This window comes from Pagrus pagrus (genome assembly GCF_965226575.1).
Source record: "Pagrus pagrus genome assembly, chromosome: 8".
Classification (NCBI taxonomy): Eukaryota; Metazoa; Chordata; class Actinopteri; order Spariformes; family Sparidae; genus Pagrus; species Pagrus pagrus.
Window position 1 is genome coordinate 32,086,537 of NC_140192.1, and position 21,677 is coordinate 32,108,213.

Consider the following 21,677-nt stretch of genomic DNA (forward strand, 5'->3'; position numbering starts at 1 on the left):
GAGAGGCTGGTCCTGGCTCACCTTAAAACCAGTTTGCCAACCACACTGGACCCCTTCCAATTCGCCTACCGCCAGAACAGGAGTACGAAAGATGCCATCTCCACGGCGCTTCACTCCGCCCTCTCCCACCTTGACAACTGTAACACCTTTGTGAGAATGCTGTTCATCGACTTCAGTTCAGCATTCAACACCATCATCCCCTCCAAAATGATCACCAAACTCAGTGGCATGGGCATCAATACATCCCTCTGCAACTGGATTCTGGACTTCCTAACCAACAGACCACAGTCTGTTAGGTTAGATAACCACACCTCCTCAACCCTCACCCTGAGCACTGGCGTTCCACAAGGATGTGTGCTGAGCTCCCTCCTTTACTCCCTCTTCACCTATGACTGCAAACCTGCACATGGTTCAAACACCATTGTTAAGTTTGCAGACAACACAACGGTGATTGGTCTCATCAGCAACAACGATGAGTCGGCCTACAGGGAGGAGGTCCAGTACCTAACAGCGTGATGCGCCAACAACAACTTGGCTCTCAGCACCAAGAAGACCAAAGAGCTCATTGTGGACTACAGAAAGTCAAAAGTCAGTTTCTTGGTGTCCACATCTCTGATGACTTCTCTTGGACCCTCAACACCTCCACCCTGATCAGGAAGGCTCACCAGCGTCTCTTCTTCCTGAGGAGACTAAAGAAGGTCCATCTGGCTCCTCAGATTCTGGTGAGCTTCTACCGCTGCACCATCGAGAGCATCCTTACCAACTGTGTCACAGTATGGTATGGCAACTGCTCTGTCTCTGACCGGAAAGCACTGCAGAGGGTGGTGAAAACTGCCCAACGCATCACCAGTTCCTCACTCCCCTCCATCAACGCTTTCCAGAGCAAGCGATGTCTGCGAAAGGCGCACAGCATCGTCAAGGACTGTTCTCACCCCAACCACAGACTGTTCACCCTTGTCCCCTCTGGGAGGCGCTACAGGTCTCTCCACACCCGGACCAGTAGGTTCAGGGGAAGTTTTTTCCCTGTGTCTGTCACCCTACTGAACTCCACACCCCGGTGACAACCAATCGACTGACCAACTGCACCCCACCCCCCCACACTCCTTCCCCCAGTGACTGATCGCCCCACCCCATACGGACATTGCACTTCTCTTGACTATTTTACACTTCATCTATACCCCACCTTTAGTACTGCTAATTACACTTATATACTGTATAAACTATATCTTTCTTTAGTATTGCCAGTAATATTTATATACTGTACACACTGCATTTCGTTGTCTCTGTACTTGTACTGTGCACAATGACAATAAAGTTGAATCTAATCTAATAATAATAATAATAATAATAATAAATTGTGGTTCTGCATTAAATGTTGTATATTGTAGGTCTATATTTAGTAGCTCTGTAGTCTGCCAACATCATGGTATCATGCTTGTTTAGTACATGCTAGGAGTGTGCAGAGCAGCCGATATTTGTATCTGTATTTGTATTTGTTGAGGGGGGAAAAGTATTTGTATTTGTATTTGTATTCGAGTAAAATTCAAAATAGGCGTAATTTTTTTTTTTTTTTTGAGTTACACTTCTAATTTTCGTTATAGTGTAAGTATTCTTTAATTATCCATTATAATAATTATGGATATGCAATATTGGTTGATGTTTTTCCATAAATCCAGCAATGAACATGTAACAAGGAATGTCATTGAAAAGAAAATAACATAACAGCCATTACCTCATCCATGGTTAAACCAACAACTAATAAAATATCATTGTGAACATTATGAACCCCACCACCACCCGTCCTTGTTGGAGGACGTTGAACAGACAGAATAAAAACAAATAATACTTAAAAGAACTGTTCTTTCTAATGCACAGAATTCCAAGAACTAAACTTGATCTGTAAATAATATGACATAGTAGCCTATAGCTAACGGTCATTATGCTTCTGGCCTCTACCTGGTCTTTTTACTAAACTTAACCAACTCCTTTCTTCATTGCCTAAAACCCAACCAAAGCACCGAGCAAAGAATTTGTTTTCTCCCCTGGTCTGCTGTCAGCAGGGTCGCCGGCTGCAGCAGCCTCGCGCCCGTGAAGTGGGCTCAAGCCGCGTTCAGCCGCGTTGAGCGGAGCGGGGGAGAGAAACAATGTGTATTTCTTTTACTCTGTGGAAGATCTCCCAACGCAGTGAGGGACAAAGCAAGTGGGACAGATCTGCCCAGTCCCTGAGCAGCGCGCGTTTCACAGACAAGCCACAACGCAGAGTGTCAACAACGTCACCTGGTTCAGCAGCACCATGGACAGCTGCGGGGGCGGGGGGGTCGGAACAGCGGTGTTTTGACGCCCCAACCCCTAGTACATGCTCAACATAAAATATTTCTGAGTTTCGTTGAGCCATTTCATTAGGCATTAACTCTCTAATATGATCAGAATTTGTACAGTACAAAAGAAATGGGACTTAGTTTTCACTTTCCACACTGCTCACACAATCTCCTGTATATTTCTGAATCAACCAACCACAGATAAACAAGATGGAACTTATGATTCAGGATCTAACTTATTTGTATTAGCTCACAAGTTCTCTCCCTCCATCTTCTCCTCATCCAACCTCATCCCACCAGCTCCACCTGGAGAAGCCCAGCTCTTTGGTTCCTCTGTCTCAGTCTCACCTCGGGGCCTTATTGAAGGACCTGGCTGATGTAGAGAGGCTTCTCAAAGACGTGGACCTTCTCTCTGGCCTGGCCCGCCTGCTGCCCAAAGGAGCCTGTATTGGACGAACTTCAGCCTTCCCCACAAACATGACCTGGCCCCTTAACGCCACCACCTGGGGCCCCAACACAACTGACGTCCCCGGAGAGGAGGGGGAGGAAGAACCAGAAGGAGGTGGTGTAGGAGCAGGAGGAGGGAAAGGGAAGGAGGAAGCAGAGAACCCTCATTCTCAGTTTTCAGCATTTGTACAACTGTGGGCCGGACTGCAGCCGATTCTGTGTGGGAACAACAGGTGGGTGAGACAACAGTGTGGATGAAATCCAAAAATGACAAGATGACACAACCCAAATTCCACAAAATGTCTGGACACTGTGCAAAACATAAATTAACTATATGAGATGTAACAATATTAGAATCAACATTAAATTCGAAACTTATATTTCTTGTCAGATAATTACAGCTGTACTTGTTATGTTAAAACTGTACATTGGGAGCAGTGAGATATGAGCACAGTAAGCTCGTGGTCTGATTTGTGTTAACAATCTATGACAGATAACATATAAACTTCATACACATAAAACTCTCTCTACTCTGACTGGGCAGGAAAGTTACTGACCTGAAACCTGGGGTTCTGGTTGCAGGATCATTGAGCCGGAGGCTTTGAAACAGGGCAATATGAGCTCTCTGGGATTCACCAGCAAAGAACAGAGGAATCTGGGCCTACTGGTTCACTTGATGACTACAAATCCCAAGATCCTCTATTCCCCAATTGGATCCCAGGTGGATAAAGTGATTCAGAAGGCAAGTAGACAGTACTCTTTTTAGTTTGGTGGTATGATTGGAGTTGTTGATATTATTCTCTCTGACAAAGCTCTTTCACTGAGCTGCATACTGAAAAATACCAAAATGATGGTTTAAGCTGCAGTAGTTTCTTTTTTTTTTTGACAGTAGTGGAAGTTTCAAACACAGCACTGAAATGTTATCACCTTAAAAACTTGTTGTATGTGAACAAACAGTTGCCTGTTCACACATCCAGCAAACTCAGAGCAACATTATCATTAATTTGAAGTAATGTTTTTTCACCATGTTCACATGTTCATTGAGTTCCTCAGAGCTAAAAAAGGCTAAAAGGGTTCAAAGGCTAAGTAGAGCTGAGGAGTAAAATATCTGTTTGCATGTCACTTTAAGCAACTGTGCTCACGTTCCACATAGTCATTCATTACAAATACAATTTTCAGGCAAACATTTTATATCCAAAGTTCCATTGACTAGCTTTTTCCACAGCTTTCAGCTGCATCTCAGATTCTTTAGCAGTTGTTATTTTAAGATGAAGACCATGAGGTTCAAAGTTCAGATGAAAAGGAGTGAGTGGACCTTGACATACGATTATTTAGTCCAAAATGAAGAATGAATTGATTAATGCAGCTTTAACGGAGTTAAGTTGTAGTGTTGCAGTGGATTCACTCACAGGGTCAAAATAGAATCAGCAAACTTTAGGGAACTTTGCCCCACAAATGCTCACTGTGAACCAATAGAAAAGTGTAATGACCATGCAGAGAATAGAGAATTTCCAAATTGAGGACGCTACTGTAGCCAGTTGTGTGTGTGCAACCATTCACTTTTATATACCATTCACACCTAAATCCCTTCCACACACTGTCTCTCATTGATTTAAGACACACCTTCAAGCAGGCAGACCAGTTGCGGTGGAAATGCAAACCCTGAGTCAAACTGAGTAGAGCCAGGCCGGCACATGTAATGGAAAAACAGCATATCACATTGTTGGTGGTGGTCTTTTCATGGTATTTGGAGGAAAAATATAGAATATCACCAGCTCTGTTCTCTAAGGTTTGTTGTTTCTGATCAATTTATTTTACTCTCAGTAACACTGCATGTGTAGTTCCAAACGGTGGGAATAGGTTGATTATTTGTATTCTAAGCGAATGACATAAATTATGCAATGTACAGGTAGCACGATTCACATGAAGCCACCTGATTAACCTGGCATTGTAGCCTGTAATGCAGCTGGTCTCTTTATGTCTCAACATTAGCACAAACTACCACTGATTACTGTATCTGTGGGTTAGTAGTAGCTATGTAGATCTCCTATGTGACTGAGCAAGTGGGCTGAAGTCGGTGGAGAGAGCAGTGAGTGTGGGAGGCTGAGAGATTGAGGGAGGTGGTGGAGGAAGAAGGAAGTGGAAACTATTGACAAATGGCTGAATTCATACAAAATCTGATGAAAAAGGAAAACATTTTTACTTTTCGCACTTAGGCAAATGAGACATTTGCATTCGTCGGGAACGTGACACACTACACCCATGTGTGGCTCAACATTTCCGCCCAGCTCAGGACTTTTCTGGAGGAGGGTCGGCTGCACAACCACCTGGTCTGGTTACAGCAGGTAGACTCACATACAAGTCATCTTTGGACATTATTATGATACAGTACTCAGGATGTGAGGCTGTCATCATGTAATGGTCCACACATTGGGCTCCATTCATCCGCTCTCTCGTCTCTCTCCAGCTGTCCTCAGAGCTTCAGCAGTACCCTGAGCTGTTGAATAGCACAGACAGTGAGCTGATGCAGGGTCTGATGGAGGGAAACTACAGTCTTCCTAACACCTCCACCCTGCTGGAGCAGCTGGACACCATCGACAACGCTGCATGCGGCTGGACGCGCTTCATGTCTAAGGTCAGTATAGTGTAAACAAAAATAGGATTACAAATTGGTGTATACTTATCAGCACAATGACCAATAGACTGCCAACTACGACAAGCCAACTGCATAGGACATGCCTCACATGCCTGAATCAGCTGTAACACCACCTACTGCTGTAGTGAGTTTATCAACACTAGTTAGAGAGCTGTTAAAACACTGGACACTATCTTGAGATAATTATCGTATCAATATCCAGTTTAATATGACTCATGACATTAAACTGGTAATAGACAACTCAACAAAATATGCCCAGGACCGAATCAGCCCATAAAGCAGTATTACATTTATCACTTTAGGAAGTGGAAATAAGCCAACACAACAAGAAATGAGTTCAACTGCTACATGAATTAATAAATTTTTAATTAATTTTTAATTAATACAAATGCAATGCAAGCAAAACAGCTGGCCTGGTCAGTCCAAATTAACCAACATCTCTGAAGCATAGTCAATTACATGTTATACTTCAGTTGTTTAATCAGCACACAAATATAAATATAAGAAATGGTTTTACCTCGAATTCAATAGGGGAACTATTTATAAGCAAACACCAGCAGGGTGCACTGACTTCCTAGTCATAATGAAAACAGGACTTCAGGAGGTCATAGTTACTGTCACGAATGTGGAACATTATTTGTGTTGTGTCCTGTGCTTCCAGGTCAGTGTGGATGTCTTCAAGGGCTTTCCTGATGAGGACAGCATCGTCAACTACACCCTGAACCAGGCCTACCAAGACAATGTGTCTGTGTTTGCCAGTGAGTCATCCCTCTGTGTCAGGCTGTGATCATGGTGCCTCAGTTTATCAAAGAAAAAGAAAGAGAAACATGCTTGTAGAAAGTGCTTGTTCTTCATGTTCTTTGTGCTGTGGCAATAAAACACATAAAAACAAAGAAAAATACAGTGAAATAAAGTAAACTACAGATGCTGTATCTGGAATTGAAAACAAATTTCAAATTAATGTTGGAGTAAAGCAATTTCAGTCAGGACCACTTTGTCAAAATAATCTTTATTTACTTGCACAAGTTTCATTTGGCGGTATGGTACTGTTCTGGGACCCCCTGCTCTTCCACGCGCTTGCGTGGAAAGCCTGAGGCAGGAAGAGCACACCTTCCTGCCCTTCACGAGCCATCATGAACGGCATAAGCAGGGAGCGCAGCAGCAAAGAAAAAACCCCAAAACAACCACACCGGCAAATCCCTGGACCCTCTTGCTACAAGAGATGTCAGGAGGCTATCTGAGTTTAAAATAAATATCTATTCCCAGGATGCAGATAACATTCATAAGCAGATGAGGACCATCTGCCCATGGCTTTTAGGGTGGCTACAGGAGCGACCATTGCTGCTGTTGTTGCCGCTCCTATGCAGAACGAATGAGCCGTGTAGCGTTCTGGAGGGATTGACAGAGGAGGCGGAGGCGAGAGATGAACCAGGCTCGTGACAGGGGTTCCCCTCCCTCCGTAATGAACAGCGGCTCCTGTGGGCTGGCTGGAGCACGGCTTCTCAGATGGCGGACCATGGAAGACAATGGACAAAAATCAGAATTAATTTGAGAAATTGGGACTGATATTCCCCTTCTGTCTCTATCAGTTTTAGAATGTTTCAGAAAACACAAAAGTAATGACTGTGGACTGTTACATCGCCTATGCTGAGGTCTTGAGAGGGATCAAAAGATCGTGAGCGTGTGGTGAATCCTCTGCACCTTAAAAACCCATAAAAGGCTGTGAGGAAGACTGTTTTTAACAGTGAGTCTGTATATGAACCAAAGCACCCGTTCCTTAAGTGAGTGATTAATTTGTGCAAAAGTGGAGGAGTGAAAGGGAGATGAATGTCGTTGCCTTGTGGTTTCTCTCTTTTAAAGCCGTTTAGCAGGAGCTTAATGGATGGGTTCTCTAGCAAGCTGTTGGTGGATGGATCCAAGCAGCGCAGGTGAAACTGAACACCTGCGAAGAGGCCTTTGATGGAGGACGGCTGCATTTTGCGGGACTCAAAACAGTGAACCAGAAAAGCACATACAGTGGGATACTTATAGGAAGAATTTGCAACAGAGAAGGTGGAACAAATGCAGTGAAGTAGGACCATGCAGAGACAGTCTGGACACGGTCTGTGGAATTTCTGAAACTCAAATCGAGACAGAGCATCAGCAATCTTATTATCCAATCCTGGAATGTGAGCTGCTTGAATGATGAAGTTCCCCAGCACGGATGCCCAAGTAAGGCGTCTTATAAATCTGTTGAAGGCCTTGTTGATAATGTGAACAGCTGCTTCATTGTCAAAAAAAAAAAAAAAATTATAATTTTTTTTACTGGACCAGTGTGTCCCCCAGAGAAGACAAGCTACTACGATTGGGTATATTTCCATTAGGGCAGAAGAAGAAGCACTGGCTGGTAGAGATGACAATTCTTTCGCCCACGCATCAGCAAACCACTGGTTATTAAAGAATCCCCCAAAGCCCACAGAAGGAGCTGCATCGGTGAATAATCTAATGGCCAAATATGATTCGGTATTATCATTATAGAAAAAGAAATGCCGTTCCATTTTTTTCTTCAAGGAGCAAAAACCAGACCTGAGCTCTGATCTGCGCCCTTCATCAAGTTACTGTTACTGTGTTACTGTGTCATGTAGATTACTGCTTTTGAGAGGTCGAGAAGCCTGGATATGAATGAGCGGCCCTGAGGAATCACGTGCATGGCAAAATTGAGATGACCTAGCAAGGAGAGCGGATCTCTTTTGAGATGGTTTTTGAAAGCTGTTCCTTATTATCTCCCTGATGCGATTTAATTTCTCGAGAGGCAGGGAAGCTTGCATGAGAATACTGTCTCTAATTTAAAACCCAGAAATTCAATGCTTGGAACGGACCTGAAGTTTTTTCCTCGGATAAGGGGACTCCTAGATTTTTAAAAGTATCTTTAAGTGTGGTGATAGCATGATCTGGCTTGGCATGAGGGTAATCTACGAGCAGAAATTGTCTAACAGGTGAAGCACGAATGGCAGCTTACAATTATTTAACAGGATCCAGCAAAGAGCTTCTGACAACCTGTCAAAGATTTGGACTGCTGCGACGCCCGAAGGTGAGCCTAACTGCAAAATAAATTTTCTCTCTCCATTTAACACCGAACAGATGCCATTGAGAAGGGTGTAAAGGCATAACTTTGAACACGTCTGTGATGTCGGCCTTTGATACCCTCGCACCTCTACCTACTTGTTTGATGAGCTTAATGGCATCGTCGATTGAGCATAATACAGAGAAAAAGGCTGTAGCAGAATGAGGCTGTTAAGACTTTGGACTCCACCCTGATGAAGAGCGGATAAATCGATGATGAGACGCTTTTGCCGGAATATTTCCAGGTAGCAACACCTATAGGGTTGATGCGCGATACAGGAAAAAGTGATTTATCCAGAGGTCCGATCATGAAACCTTTCCTGACTATTATTTCAGGCTCTTTCAAAGGAGACTGCAGATTATTACACGTATGAGACACTTTAGGCAACCACATCAGGCCAGCCATGAACCCTTTAACCAGTCCAGTTACAAATAATTGACAAAGCAGCGGTTTGAATGCTTCCTAAAGCCTTCCCCAGCTCAGCCACGTTGACTGGGGTTGAAGGTTTTATTTTCTCTTTTCCTTCCTCAGAAGGTAGATGCCCGTCCCCGCAATAGCTGCAAGCATGAATATATTTACAGTTGACAAATCTGCATACATTCTCATTGAAATTATGGCACATTGGAGTCCAAAAAGATGTCCCCTTATTCTCATCGGCTTTTGGGCCTGCCGGCGAATGGACTATAGCCACAGCTTTGGGACACATATTGGAAGAGTGCGAGAAGGAACTAAAAAATGGAACAAGAAAGAGCTTGGCGGCCAGTGCAGTGCCTGCTGATTAGAGCCAGGTCAACCACAGACCAGTCCAGCCTTTGGTTGAACCTCTGAATGAACATAGCAGCCCTGGCAGAGAATGATTTGTGGTATTCGTAGAACAGAGTTCCACCGTATGACATGGCATAAGATAAGTGTCCAGTTCGGCTCGACAGGATGGATAGACTTCGCAGATTACATCTCTGTATACGCCATAAGCAACAATGAATTCTGCTAATGTCAGAGGCTGCCATGATGGTGTTTGCCCGAACTGCAGAGGCGACTGCCGAAGTCGGGGCTCTAGCTCTTTGTCCGGCGGGGCAGCGGCTGGAGTCGGAGCGACTGCTGAGTTCCGGGAGCTGTGTTTGCCTTTTGCTGTGGCTTTCCGAGGAGCGGAGACAGGAAGCTGATCGAGGGGTGGAGGTTGAAAACCAGCGCAATTTAAAAATAAAGCGAACAGTTCCTGGTGTGACGCTCCGACCGGAGCGGTAACATCGTTGGCAAACAGAAACTCCAACAGCTTTGGAATCAGCCAGTCATGGATCGATGGGACATCTGTGGCGTTAACTTTGCCTGCCAGGCGAGAGCTTCGACGGAGAGAAGGAGCCCTCTCATCGTCATAGATGGCTTCCTCTGTTTCAGAGTTTTGCTGAGGCTCCAAGATACCGTCACTTTGCCACGGGTCCTCATCATGGACGGAGGGCGACGACATCAGGAGCAGCAGGGTGAGTACGAGCACGAACGGCGATCTTTCCTTCATACGGGAGCTTGTTTGCAAAAAGGCCAGCAGAGGAAGCAGCAAGTGAGGTCGGGCTAGAGCAGTTTAAATAGCGTGCTCTGAATGCAATTTCCCAATAGGAAGCGGGCACGGGGAGCTGAGCCATCAGCTGATCTGCTACGTGTTGACAGCTACGCTGTTGATGCCGATTTAGATCTTGACGTCGTGGCCTGCCAGAACTAACGCTACACTTGATTTTAGGTGTGTGCAAGGTAGACGGTGGAAGAGCGTATGTGTCACACTTGCTGGGGTGTGCAAAGTTGTTGTTTCAGATTACTTTTTTTTAATTATTTTTTTGTCCTTTATATGGCTTTATTGATAGGACAGCTTCAGCGATGACAAAACCTCTTTACATGGGACACCCGTTCTACCAACTGGGCTAATGAGTGCCCCGTTTCAGATGACTTAATGTTGAAATTTGCCTCACAAATCCTGCATTCAGTGGGTACATATATTAAAAAGAAAAAATATCTTAAATTATTGTCTGTCTGTTTTTTGAGGAAAAAACCATATCAATAACCTTGTTAGAAAGTCTTAATAACAAATCTCCTCCTTCTCCATCATTGACAGATCTAGAGTTAATGAATCTGCAAATGTTGGTTCTTTTTATAGAAACCACTGGGCACAAGATGTCTCCTTCCTCATGAAAAATGCATTCTTAGTTCATGTGAGCTAGAGGCTTCAGGCATTCCACATCACATGTGTGTATGTGGCATACTAGATCACTAACTAACTACTTAACTAGTTGTAATATCACAGAATCCTGCTGGTACGTCCACAGTTATACTGAGGTTGAAGGTGAGCATGCGTGAAAACAGCCCTGTAGTGTCAAACTCTGCACACACAGTACATACCTCATTCTGTCATTAAGCACTAACATTACAGTCAGGGATGGAGACTTTAAGACAAAAAACACAAACTGACTAAGTACAAGCAAATGGACAGAAAATATTCCCTACTTAGACAACATATAAACACAAAACTGATGAACAGCTGTGATCTGGTGTTGAGCTAACAGTATGAACATTAGTTCTGAGACTGACTGATTGCATGATCGTGATATCTTTGAAGATACCGGCTGGACATCCTGAAGCCTCGCAGCTGAAGTTAAGGACCATCACAAAGGTGCATGCTTAGGGGCCAAAGGAACTTTTGCCAATAGTTTTCTCATTATTTAAATACACATTTCAAACGAATATTTTTTTCCATCTGTACCTTGTCCCATTTCATATACAGTCTTATTTTCATGATAAAAATTATTTGAGACATAAACAGATACAGAGAGTAGCTTTGAAATTCCCAACATTCCCAACTGGTCTTGAACCTACAGCATGATGTTGATATGCTGCTCAAGCCAACAGGACAACACTGAACTTGTGTATGCTCTTTTTCTTTTCAGGTGTGATTTTCCAGACTAACAAAGATGGCTCCCTGCCACCCCACGTTCTGTACAAAATTAGACAAAACTCCAGCTTCACAGAGAAGACCAATGAAATCAGACGGGCCTACTGGCGTCCCGGGCCCAACACTGGGGGGAAATTCTACTTCCTCTACGGTTTTGTTTGGATCCAAGGAAAGTGACTGAAATGCAGTGCTCCCTGAATACACATTTATGATACAGGCTTGAATGTGGATTTGATACATAATGTACAGTGCATAGACGTTTTTGATTTGTTGCACTCCTACCATAGCTGGAAACAAAATTCTTATAGGAGGCTCATTTTTTTAGTGCAGTCTGCAGATAGCAATGGCCGTGCTATAAATCAGGGGACCCAGACTGTGGTGTCAAATGCATTGTTTAGTTTGTTTTACTCTGAAAGTGATTTATTCTGGTAAAGTGCTTACCAGTCTGGGAAGTGTGTGCACCTGTGAAGATGCCAATGCAAGCTGCAGCAGAAGCACTTTCTCACTGCAAGTCATGTTTTATTCAGGAAACAGAGAAGCTGCTCATCTGACACAGGGAGATGATGCATGATGAAGCATCCAAACTGACAGGGTATAGTCTGAATTGGCTGAGAGACCACCAAGCAGTGTGCTGTTGAGTTTAGCTGTGACAGATTAACTAAAGGTAGGGTGATTGACTTTTTTTTCAATCAATTGATTGTCGTTTTTTTGCTGGTGAGTAAAGCTAATCTACCAGCCACTTGCATATTTTACCAGCATTTGAGATTTTGAGCCCTGCTGACAAGGTTAGATCCAAATTCCAAAAAAAACATGTCAAAAACGTCTTAAAGTGTATGCCAATGCAAAATGTTGTAATATCATTCACCCAAGTAGTCAGATTTCTGCCTTCACCCCAATACAATGGAATCAAAAAAATGTTTTAACATAACACAGTCACATAAAAAAAGTCTCTTTTCAGACACCCTGCAACTCTGCATAATAGAGACAACTCTATCAAACATTTTCAAAAGGACTGTTTCTTTGTTAGAAAGTAGTTCTCCAGATTCAGATTAATTCTTTATTCTCCTTGGTTGATGATATTTGTTTTCACACTCTGTGCACATAAAGGACATCCAGAACAGGGTATAAAACATTACAAAGGAGCAAGCTTGACAGCCAACAATTCACGGTTTGCAGACGAGAGATGGCGGGGAAAAAAAGCACAGGGATGAAGCTTGTTTGCTGGACCAGAAATCTGTGACAGAACCGCCCAAACCCCAGAATCAGAAGCGTCCACTTCAACTATAAACTGCTTGCTGGGATCAGGTTGGATCAGGACAGGATCAGAAGTGAACAGAGACTTTAGTACTGAAAATGCCCTTTCAGCATCAGGTGAGGGGTGAAGCAACCTTACTGTCTTGAATGAAGCGTCGGTAGAAATTGGCAAACCCCAGGAAGAGCTGTAGTTCCTTCCGACTGGTGGGCCTGGGCCACTCCTCCATCGCACAGGATCTTCTCAGGGTCAGCCTTGACTTGGCCACTCTGAATGACGTAGCCAAGGAAACTCACAGTATCAACATGGAAATCACATTTCTCTGCCTTCATATAGAGTCTATTTTCCAGAAGCCGAGTGAGTACCAACTGGACATGAGCGATGTGGTCTTCGAGGCATCTGGAAAAAAATCAGAATGTCGTCCAGGTACACAAAGATGAAGGGGTTTGGGCAGTCTCTAAGAGCGTTGTTTACTAGGGCCTGACAGCTGGGGCATTGGTGAGACCAAAGGGCATCACCAGGTATTCAAAATGGCCAATGGGGGTGTTGAAGGCTGTTTTCCATTCGTCCCCTTCCCTGATGCAAACAAGATGGTAGGCATTTCGTAAATCGAGCTTGGAAAAGATGGGGGCTCCCTGGAGAGGCTCGAAGGCAGAACTGATCAAGGGTAGGGGGTACTTGTTCTTAACAGTTATACTATTCAAACCTCGGAAATCAATGCATGGCCTTAGTGTCTTGTCAAAATAATAAGTTTATTTGAAAACAGGGTAGTGCACATTGATAACATTACTGTAAATGCGCCAGAATTAGCCAAGAGGCTATTTTTCATCTGTAGTCCCTAGACAGATGTTAAAGTAACCCTAAAAACAGAACAGAACATGAAAAATAAGATTAAAATGACGAAGTTACTGGCCAAGGCAATCTGCAAAACATGCACAGCAGTTAACAACATGACAAAAACATATATAACATCAATCAGAAAACATCATTCAAGACATCCCCAAAACATGCAGCACAAAAACCCATGACGCAAGACACATCACACCACAGCATGCAAAGCAGAAGCACAAAATGAATGCATACACAATAAAAGCAAGACCACAATAAGACATGCATGCCGACACATGAAGGCAGACAGACAACAGCAAGATGGCTACAGGTTCAGCGCAGACGGACCGAGGACAGGAAGGTGTAATCAAGTGCTAGTGCTGACAGAGCTGAGCACCAATTAACCATCTCTTCAAATGAGCTCTGAATAAACTGTAGGTATTCAGGTCTCCAATAGTTGCTGGGATTGCATTCCATTGTAGTGCAGCTCTAACAGAGAATGCAGACTGACTAAAATAACTTTTCCTAAGTGGAATAATACAGTCACCTCTTGCTGCACCTCTTGTGAACCCATATGCAGTTGTTCTTATGTTGACGAACTGTCTGAGCGGAGGGGAGGTGGAACCATGTATAATCTTGTACATAAGACAGGCATTTACATATTTAATCAAATTGTCCCCAACTTTCTTTTCTACAAAGAAAAACCCTGCCCCTAGTGGTGATGAAGATGGTCGGATTATACCTGCTGCCAGGGAGTCCGAGATGTACTTCTCCATGGCTCCCCTCTCAGGGCGAGACAGGTTGTAGAATCTACCAGAAGGGAGCGGGGCTCCCAGCAGCAGGTCAATAGCACAATCATAGGGGCGATGTGGTGGCAAGGACAGGGCCCGGTCTTTGCAGAAAACCTCCCGGAGGTCAAGATATTGAAAAGGGAAGCTGGACAGGTCGGGTGGTTCTGGTGCAACAGAGGGGCTCCTGTTGCCATCTACAGGGGACAAAGCAGATTGTAAACAGACAGATCGACAGGAGTTACTCCAGCTAATTATTCTCCCACCAGACCAGTCGATGTGGTGATTATGCCGAACTAACCATGGGTGACCCAGAACCAGGGGGGTATCAGGAGCATCGATAACATGAAAAGTGATGGTTTCATGGTGATTTCCAGACAGAATGAGTGTGACAGGGGATGTCTTGCAGGTTACCTTAGCCAGGAGACTACCATTAAGAGCGAGAGCTGTAATAGGGTCTTCCAGCAGTTCCAGCTCCACCCCAGCTTGGACAGCAAGTTGGTGGTCCAAAGAATTACCCTCCGCCCCAGAATCAAGGAGGGCGATTAACGGGAGAAGCAGTCCGTCCATGCAGAGAGTGGCCTGTATTTGTAACCGGGACTTCAGTGGGGCAGGAACAGTTCTGAGTTTCGGGCTCATCAGTACCCCCACCACTACTGATAAGCCAGATCTTTTGGTCGAACCAGACAGTGTGCAAGAAAGTGACCGGGCTTACCACAGTACAGGCACACGCCAGCATGAATCCTGTGGAGACAGTCAGCTTGCGTGATATTGGCACGACCCAGTTGCATGGGCTCCTCGGCAGGCGGGAGAGCTAGAGGTTGGGCCAAGTCACCTGACTGGGTAGCCGGTCTGGCAGGTCTGAGGGGTGTACGTGCAGGGAAGGCAGAGCAGCTGGCTGCCCTCTCCTGGCGACGCTCTTGGAGGCGATTGTCCAGACGGATAGCAAGGGAAACGAGAGAGTTTAGTAGAGAGTCAGTAGAATCATCACGGCAGGCAAGTTCATCCTCAACCTCTCATTAAGCCCTTTAACAAACACTCCCTGCAATGCTGGCTCATTCCAATTAGCATCTGCAGCTAAGGTCCAGAACTCAACAGAGTAATCTGCCACCGTGCGGGACCCCTGACAGAGATTTAGCAGGCGGCTAGCAGCATTGCCAACGTGATTCGGGTGGTCGAAAACCACCTTTAGTCTTGCTTCAAAATCATCAAAGGTGAGTGAGCTGACCCCAGTGTTAGAGTTCACTGCTTCTGCCCAAGCAAGAGCTCTTCCTCTTAGTAAGCCCATAACATAATGTACCTTTGAGGAGTCATTGGTGAAGGTGAGAGGACGCTGCCGGAACACAAGGTCACACTGGAGCAGGAATTCCCGACATTTATCCAGGTCTCCATGAAACGGTTCCGGATCTCTAGTGTAGGAGTCTCTGGTAGGAGGTTGTAGAGCTGATCCAGAAGGTGATTGTGGAAAAGGTACTGCAGGTGAAGAGGAAGAGGTGAGTACAGAGATTTGTCTGGCTAACTCAGAGACTTGCTGTGTCATGTTGCGGTTGCTCTCAAACAAAGCATTAAGGAGCTGCTAATGCTGCCCGAGCAGAGCTCCCCGACTGGAGAGCGCATAGTGTATGGGGTTCTGTTCCTCCCGGGTAGTGCCTGCGGGGTCCATTGTGGCCAGTTCGTTCTGTTATACTGCGTAGTATTCGAAACTGGACCCACAATGCAGATGCTGTGACAGTAGTTCTAAGCAAAGGCAGTTTTTAATGACAACAAACCAAAGAGTTCAAAAAGCAGATGCTCCCAGAAAGTCCTCTGTGGATAGTCCAGAGCTGGGTTACTGAAGAGACAACAGGCAAGGCTGGGCAGGACTGGAATAAAATACAAAGCAGAGTTACACAAAATCTTCTCAACTAGGATTATGTGTTACCACGGTTGGTTTCACAACGAACTGGCGGAGGCTGGAAGGGAAAGACCGGCTTAAGACAGGTATCTGGTGATTAGTGTAGATGGACCGCAGGTGAGTGGAGCAGCAGGTGAGAGGAGTCTGGCTGATGATCAGAAAGTAGGTCAGCCCTGGCCAACCTGAGACAACACTGACAGACAGAGGGAGACAAACATGCAACAAGAAGGGAGGGGAAAACACAGGAGAAACAAGGGAAAATTGACAAGGCACAGCAGATCCTAACAGCAGCATTGCACTACAGCATGCCCAGGCTGCAAAGAGCCCTTGTAGCTGAGGACACGAAACTCCTCCTCCTCCAAAATGACTTTTATTGTACAGATTGGTTGTCTGTATTGGCGGCCAGAGGGAAGGAGTGTGAAGCATGGGACAAGGGGTGTCAGGGGTCATGTGCTATGGTCACTGCTCTGTGAGTGGTGGTAGTGTCAGTAAGGGCTGGCAGGTTGAGAGTAGTGTTACCACTTATTTTAGATGATAATTGATGATTTTCAGGAGGGTTATTTATATTCTGAGTGTGTGCACTGTGAACTAGCAGGTGGTGCAGAAGCAAGAAGGGGGGTTTAACTGAGAAAGCCCTAAGTTTGTGGATGGCAGACAGTCTTTGTTGGCAGCGTTTATGGATGTCTGGTGTGGTGGTCAAAGCTCAGTTTATTGAGTCGGTTGATGCCGAGATACTTGAAGCTCTGCACCATGTCCTCTGGCTGGCCATAGATGGAAATGGGGCAATAAGGTGGACAGTGTATTGCAGGTGTCAAAGATGAGCTTTGAAGATGTGTTATCTCATGAAAACTGTTGATAGTTTGCTGCATGTGTCTTTGTCGCCTGACTGAAAGACAGCTCTTTTTGTGGCTCACATCACCATACATCCAGGCCTTCTGGTTGGGGAATGATCTTATTGACTTGTCACCACATCATTAACACACTTACTGGTGTATATTCTTTAAGATTAGTGTGGTAGTTTTGGGTGTTGTTGGTTATATCTAGAGTTGTTCCGATTCCGATGCCAGTATCGGAAATGCCTCCGATACTGCCGAAAATGCCGGCATCGGTATCGGCGAGTACTGGAGTCCAGGCACCGATCCGATACCACGTAATTTATTAGCCTAGCTCCGTTAGCTCCGAGATTCTACCGGATACATGTCCGCTGCGTTACGGCTCCGGTACGGTTTGGCTCCGTCGTCCTCGTCCGGCAACCCCCACCAGCTGTGTTTTGAGTCCGCCACAGCACAGCTCCGCCGATCAGCTGGAGTTACGAAACCGAGGAATTCCCGCGATGATTACATAATCACACACGACCGCAGTTATATGTATGTGTTATAAACACAGCAACACGAAGTGTTCCCGACTGAAGGATTAGAAGAAGAGCACGTATTTGTCTCTTATTTGAGGTTTTTGTGCTTGTATCAACACGGAGTGTTTTATTTTGAAAATTAACCGGATGTCATGCTATTATTTCGTGTCTGACTTCCTGTCTGCTCTGTGCTGAATTCGGCTTTATACTATTCTTTTTAAAAATAAATGGCTTTCATTTGCTGTATTCATTCATGTTTTACAAAGGGTTTAACTTGAGCCAGGCCTTACCACATTGATAATCATATCACAGTCATGCAGGCGTAGTATGATATATATATATTTTTTTATAACACACTGGTATCGGTATCGGTACTCGTATCGGCCGATACCCACAGCATAAGTATCGGAATCGGTATCGGGAGGGAAAAAATGGTATCGGAACATCTCTAGTTATATCTCTGAACATGTGCCAGTCGTGAACTAAAAATTGTCCAGTAGAGCTGCTGTAGCTTCATCTGTCCACTGTTGAACAGACTTTTCTGATGTTTTGAAGAGAAATGTGGTCTGATTGTCCAAAGTGTTGTTAAGGGTTATAGTGTAGGGCTTTGTCGCTGCCAGGAATCATTGTTTAAACGTAAAAAAAAAAAGTTGTTGATAAGTCGCTGTAAGTTTGTCATCACGAGTGACAGCTTACAAGTTACAGTCATTTGGTCCAATGTTATAATATAAAAATATTTATCAAAGCAGCTCTAAATGTACTGTAAAAAACTATTAGATCCTGAGTTTACCCCTGTCCAGGAGGTACTGGAACAGCTCTCTGTTATAAAGGGTTAGGTCCCAAACCCTACAAGGTGTTACTTTAAAATGGGATTTAAATAGGGACTGCTTTCTCACTGCCTACGTCCGAACTTCTACCCTGCTTCCACTGGCTTGGCACCTGACTTGAATAGCCCCTGAGTCAGATACGTCCACCAGCCATGCCTGTTAACGACAGCTCTCCTCTAAATGATCGATGCACTTGGTAGGGTGCTAGGTCGAATTTTAGGGGCTTTTGGTAAACCCTAAGGGACGGTTTCAATTTGTTGGGCTAGAGCAGGGGTGCTCACACTTTTTCAGCATGAGAGCTACTTATAAAATGATCAAGTCAAAATGATCTACCTACTACAAAAAATGCAAAACATATATTTATTTATAAATATATTGAGGATTCTTTATATCGCATGAGCCAATATTGCACAACACAACACAATTAACTATGTACATTTTTTGTCATTACCCGAGTTTACTCTGATGACTTGCACTGAATTGAATCAGCCAGGGATGCATAGTCCGGACGGTAACTGCTGACAGCCAGCCTCAAGCACACTTCCAAATGTTCATCAGTCATGGTGGAACGGTACTTGGACTTGATGATCTTCATGTGGGAAAAGGCTGACTCACATAAATAAGTGGAGCCGAATAATGCTGTCAAGGAGGTAGCACATTTCCTCATGTTGGGGTACTTTACCTCTGTGAGTAAGTTCCAGAACTGTCCATGAGCTCTGGACTTCAGCTCAATGTCAGCTTGTAGTGTCAAAATCTCATCTTCCACTCCAGAAGAGTTCAGGTGAAACAGTGTTGCAATTTTTGATGCGAGTGAATCAACCTCAGCATCTTCCCGAAAAGGATAGCACATGAATGTAGCGACTGGCTCGAGCAAAGAAAAGTCTTGAAAGCGTTTGTCAAACTCTGACAGACAATTGTCAATCTGCTCTGTGTAGCGTGCAGTGTCAAGTTGCACACAGGCCTTCCCTTGCATCTCCAGCTCTGACGCCAGGTTCTGGAAGTTTGCCAAATCATGGCGCTGCAGCTTTGAGGAGAGATGTTGCATCTTTCGTTTGAAAGCATTAACCGAGCTGATCATATTGATCACTGTTTTGTCTTTTCCTTGCAGCTCTAGATTAAGGTCATTCAACATGTTGATCAGATCGGTTAAAAATGCCAAGTCTAACAGCCACTGACCGTCATTTAGTTGCGTGTATTCTGCATGTCCAGCTACACGGAAAAACTCCTTAATCTCCGGACAGAGCTCTCGAAATCTTTGCAGGAATTTCCCTCGACTAAGCCATCTCACGTCAGTGTGTAGCAACAACTCAGAGTGGTCGCAGTCAGCATTCTCCAGATGTGCACGGAATAGCCTTCTTTGAAGAGATCTGGCGCGAATAGAACAGGCGATCTTCGTTGCAACATCCATGATCTCTTTCATGTTGAGCATTTTAGCGCATAACGCTTGTTGGTGGATTATGCAATGGTAATTTAGGAAGTCCGGGAAAGCATCGTCCTGCCTGCACTTTGCAATAAATCCATTCAAGCGGCCAACCATTGCGGGTGCTCCATCCGTGGTGATAGACATCAATTTGTACACTGGGAGCTGAGTTTTCCCGATAAAGTTTTTAAACGACTGAAATATGTCCTCTCCTCGCGTCTGTTCTTTCATGGGCAGTACTGTTAATAGCTCTTCTTTTGTAGTGATATCACTAAACACCATACGAATGAAAATGCACATCTGGGCTGTGTCACTCACGTCCGTAGATTCGTCCAACTGCAGTGAGAAACACTCGCAATCTCCAATGTCCTTCCAAAGTTGCTGGGTTAAATCCTCAGCCATGGCTTCACAGCGCCGTGTAACTGTGCTTCTTGACAGCTGGAGAGCTTTGATCGAAGATAATATTTCTGCCTTATTTTTAAAGTCTCGGAACAATGAGTCAGCTGCTTCAACGAATGCCTCTTTTACCATCTCTCCGTCTTGGAAGGACTTCTTGTTATTGACGATGATGTGACTCACCCGGAACGATGCTTCGGTGGCGGCTTTCGCTTTTGAAGTTTGTTGCGTGAAAAATGACTGCTGTCCGGACAACTGGGATTTCAGTTCCTTCACTTTTCTCTTTCTCAGCTCGCTTTTCGGCGGGAAGTCGGTGTCGTATTTTCCATGAACAGTCCGAAAATGCCGCTCCACATTCCCCTTCTTTGGTATTGCTATGGTAGACTGGCAGATGAGGCAAACGCACTTGGAAAATGTCATCGTGAAAAAAAAGTCCTCCTCCCATTCCGTATGAAAGTTATACGTTTTTTTCTTCTTTCTTGTTCCAGCTACCTCACTCATTTTTATACCCTTTCATAGGTTTGAGAGAAAAAACCAAAGGCTGAAAACTGGCCGTAACTCGCTGACAAGCTTGCTAGTAAATAGCACTTAGCGCAGTTGTTTGCTCATGCGCAGTGACCTAAGTGTCAGACAAAATTCAGATGTCATCTGACTGGCTGCCCTGTATATCAATCAAAAGACGGGATGGATGATAGGTTGACGTCAATTTTTTTAATGTCACGCGATCTACCAATAATACCTTTGCGATCGACTGGTAAATCGCGATCGACGTATTGAGCACCCCTGGGCTAGAGTAACCTTTAAGAACCTTTAAGATATTTTGCACACTTATTACCTACTTTTTACTTCCATTATAGAATCATAAAATCAATGTCTACAACTTCTACTTTAACTGCATTATGTTGGTTTTATTGCATCATTTTAGCAAGGGCAAAGTATACAGCTCATACTTACCTTAATCACTGTTAAAGGTATTGTTGGTAATGTTGGAGAGCTAGCCAGATTTGAAAGTGGCACCTCGTCTAAGCTCCACCCCCTTCTCCCCCCTCCCGTCAGTGCTCCGTCCAAAGCCCCGCCCCCACAAACGCGCATGAGACAGTCCGTCAGCAGGGCAGAGGAGAGTCGTTAGCATTGGGCTTATACAAGCTACAAAAGTAGCTAAGTTGGCTAACGTTACATATTTCATGAAAATAACAAATCCCCCCGAAGCAAAACAAATAATTACCTGTCCAACAGAAAGACAGCAACCTCTGCATCACTTCTGGAAGTGCTACTTTAGCTGCATTTTCTCTGCCATCGTTCTCTTGCTAACTGTGCTAACTCTTCTTCTTCTGCTGTTGTTTTATGGCTGTTGGCAAACAACTGTTAGGTGTGCATTACCGCCACCTTCTGACCTGGAGTGTGGATCTCCTGCTAACTCCATATGCAGTGTGCTGAATATAACGGTGACACGTGATGAGTG

At 44.5% G+C, this 21,677-nt stretch overlaps 1 protein-coding gene across 2 annotated transcripts in view; it reads left to right on the top strand.

Moving 5' to 3' along the window:
• Positions 1–21,677, top strand: part of abca2 (ATP-binding cassette, sub-family A (ABC1), member 2) — a 181,553-nt gene that overhangs the window by 93,811 nt on the left and 66,065 nt on the right. For both annotated transcript variants that reach the window (XM_084358809.1, XM_084358810.1), the window contains exons 9-14: positions 2,619–2,998; positions 3,348–3,507; positions 4,982–5,110; positions 5,233–5,400; positions 6,083–6,179; positions 11,455–11,626. In XM_084358809.1, coding sequence (XP_084214935.1) covers positions 2,619–2,998; positions 3,348–3,507; positions 4,982–5,110; positions 5,233–5,400; positions 6,083–6,179; positions 11,455–11,626 — 1,106 coding nt within the window. The remainder of the gene's footprint in view (positions 1–2,618; positions 2,999–3,347; positions 3,508–4,981; positions 5,111–5,232; positions 5,401–6,082; positions 6,180–11,454; positions 11,627–21,677) is intronic.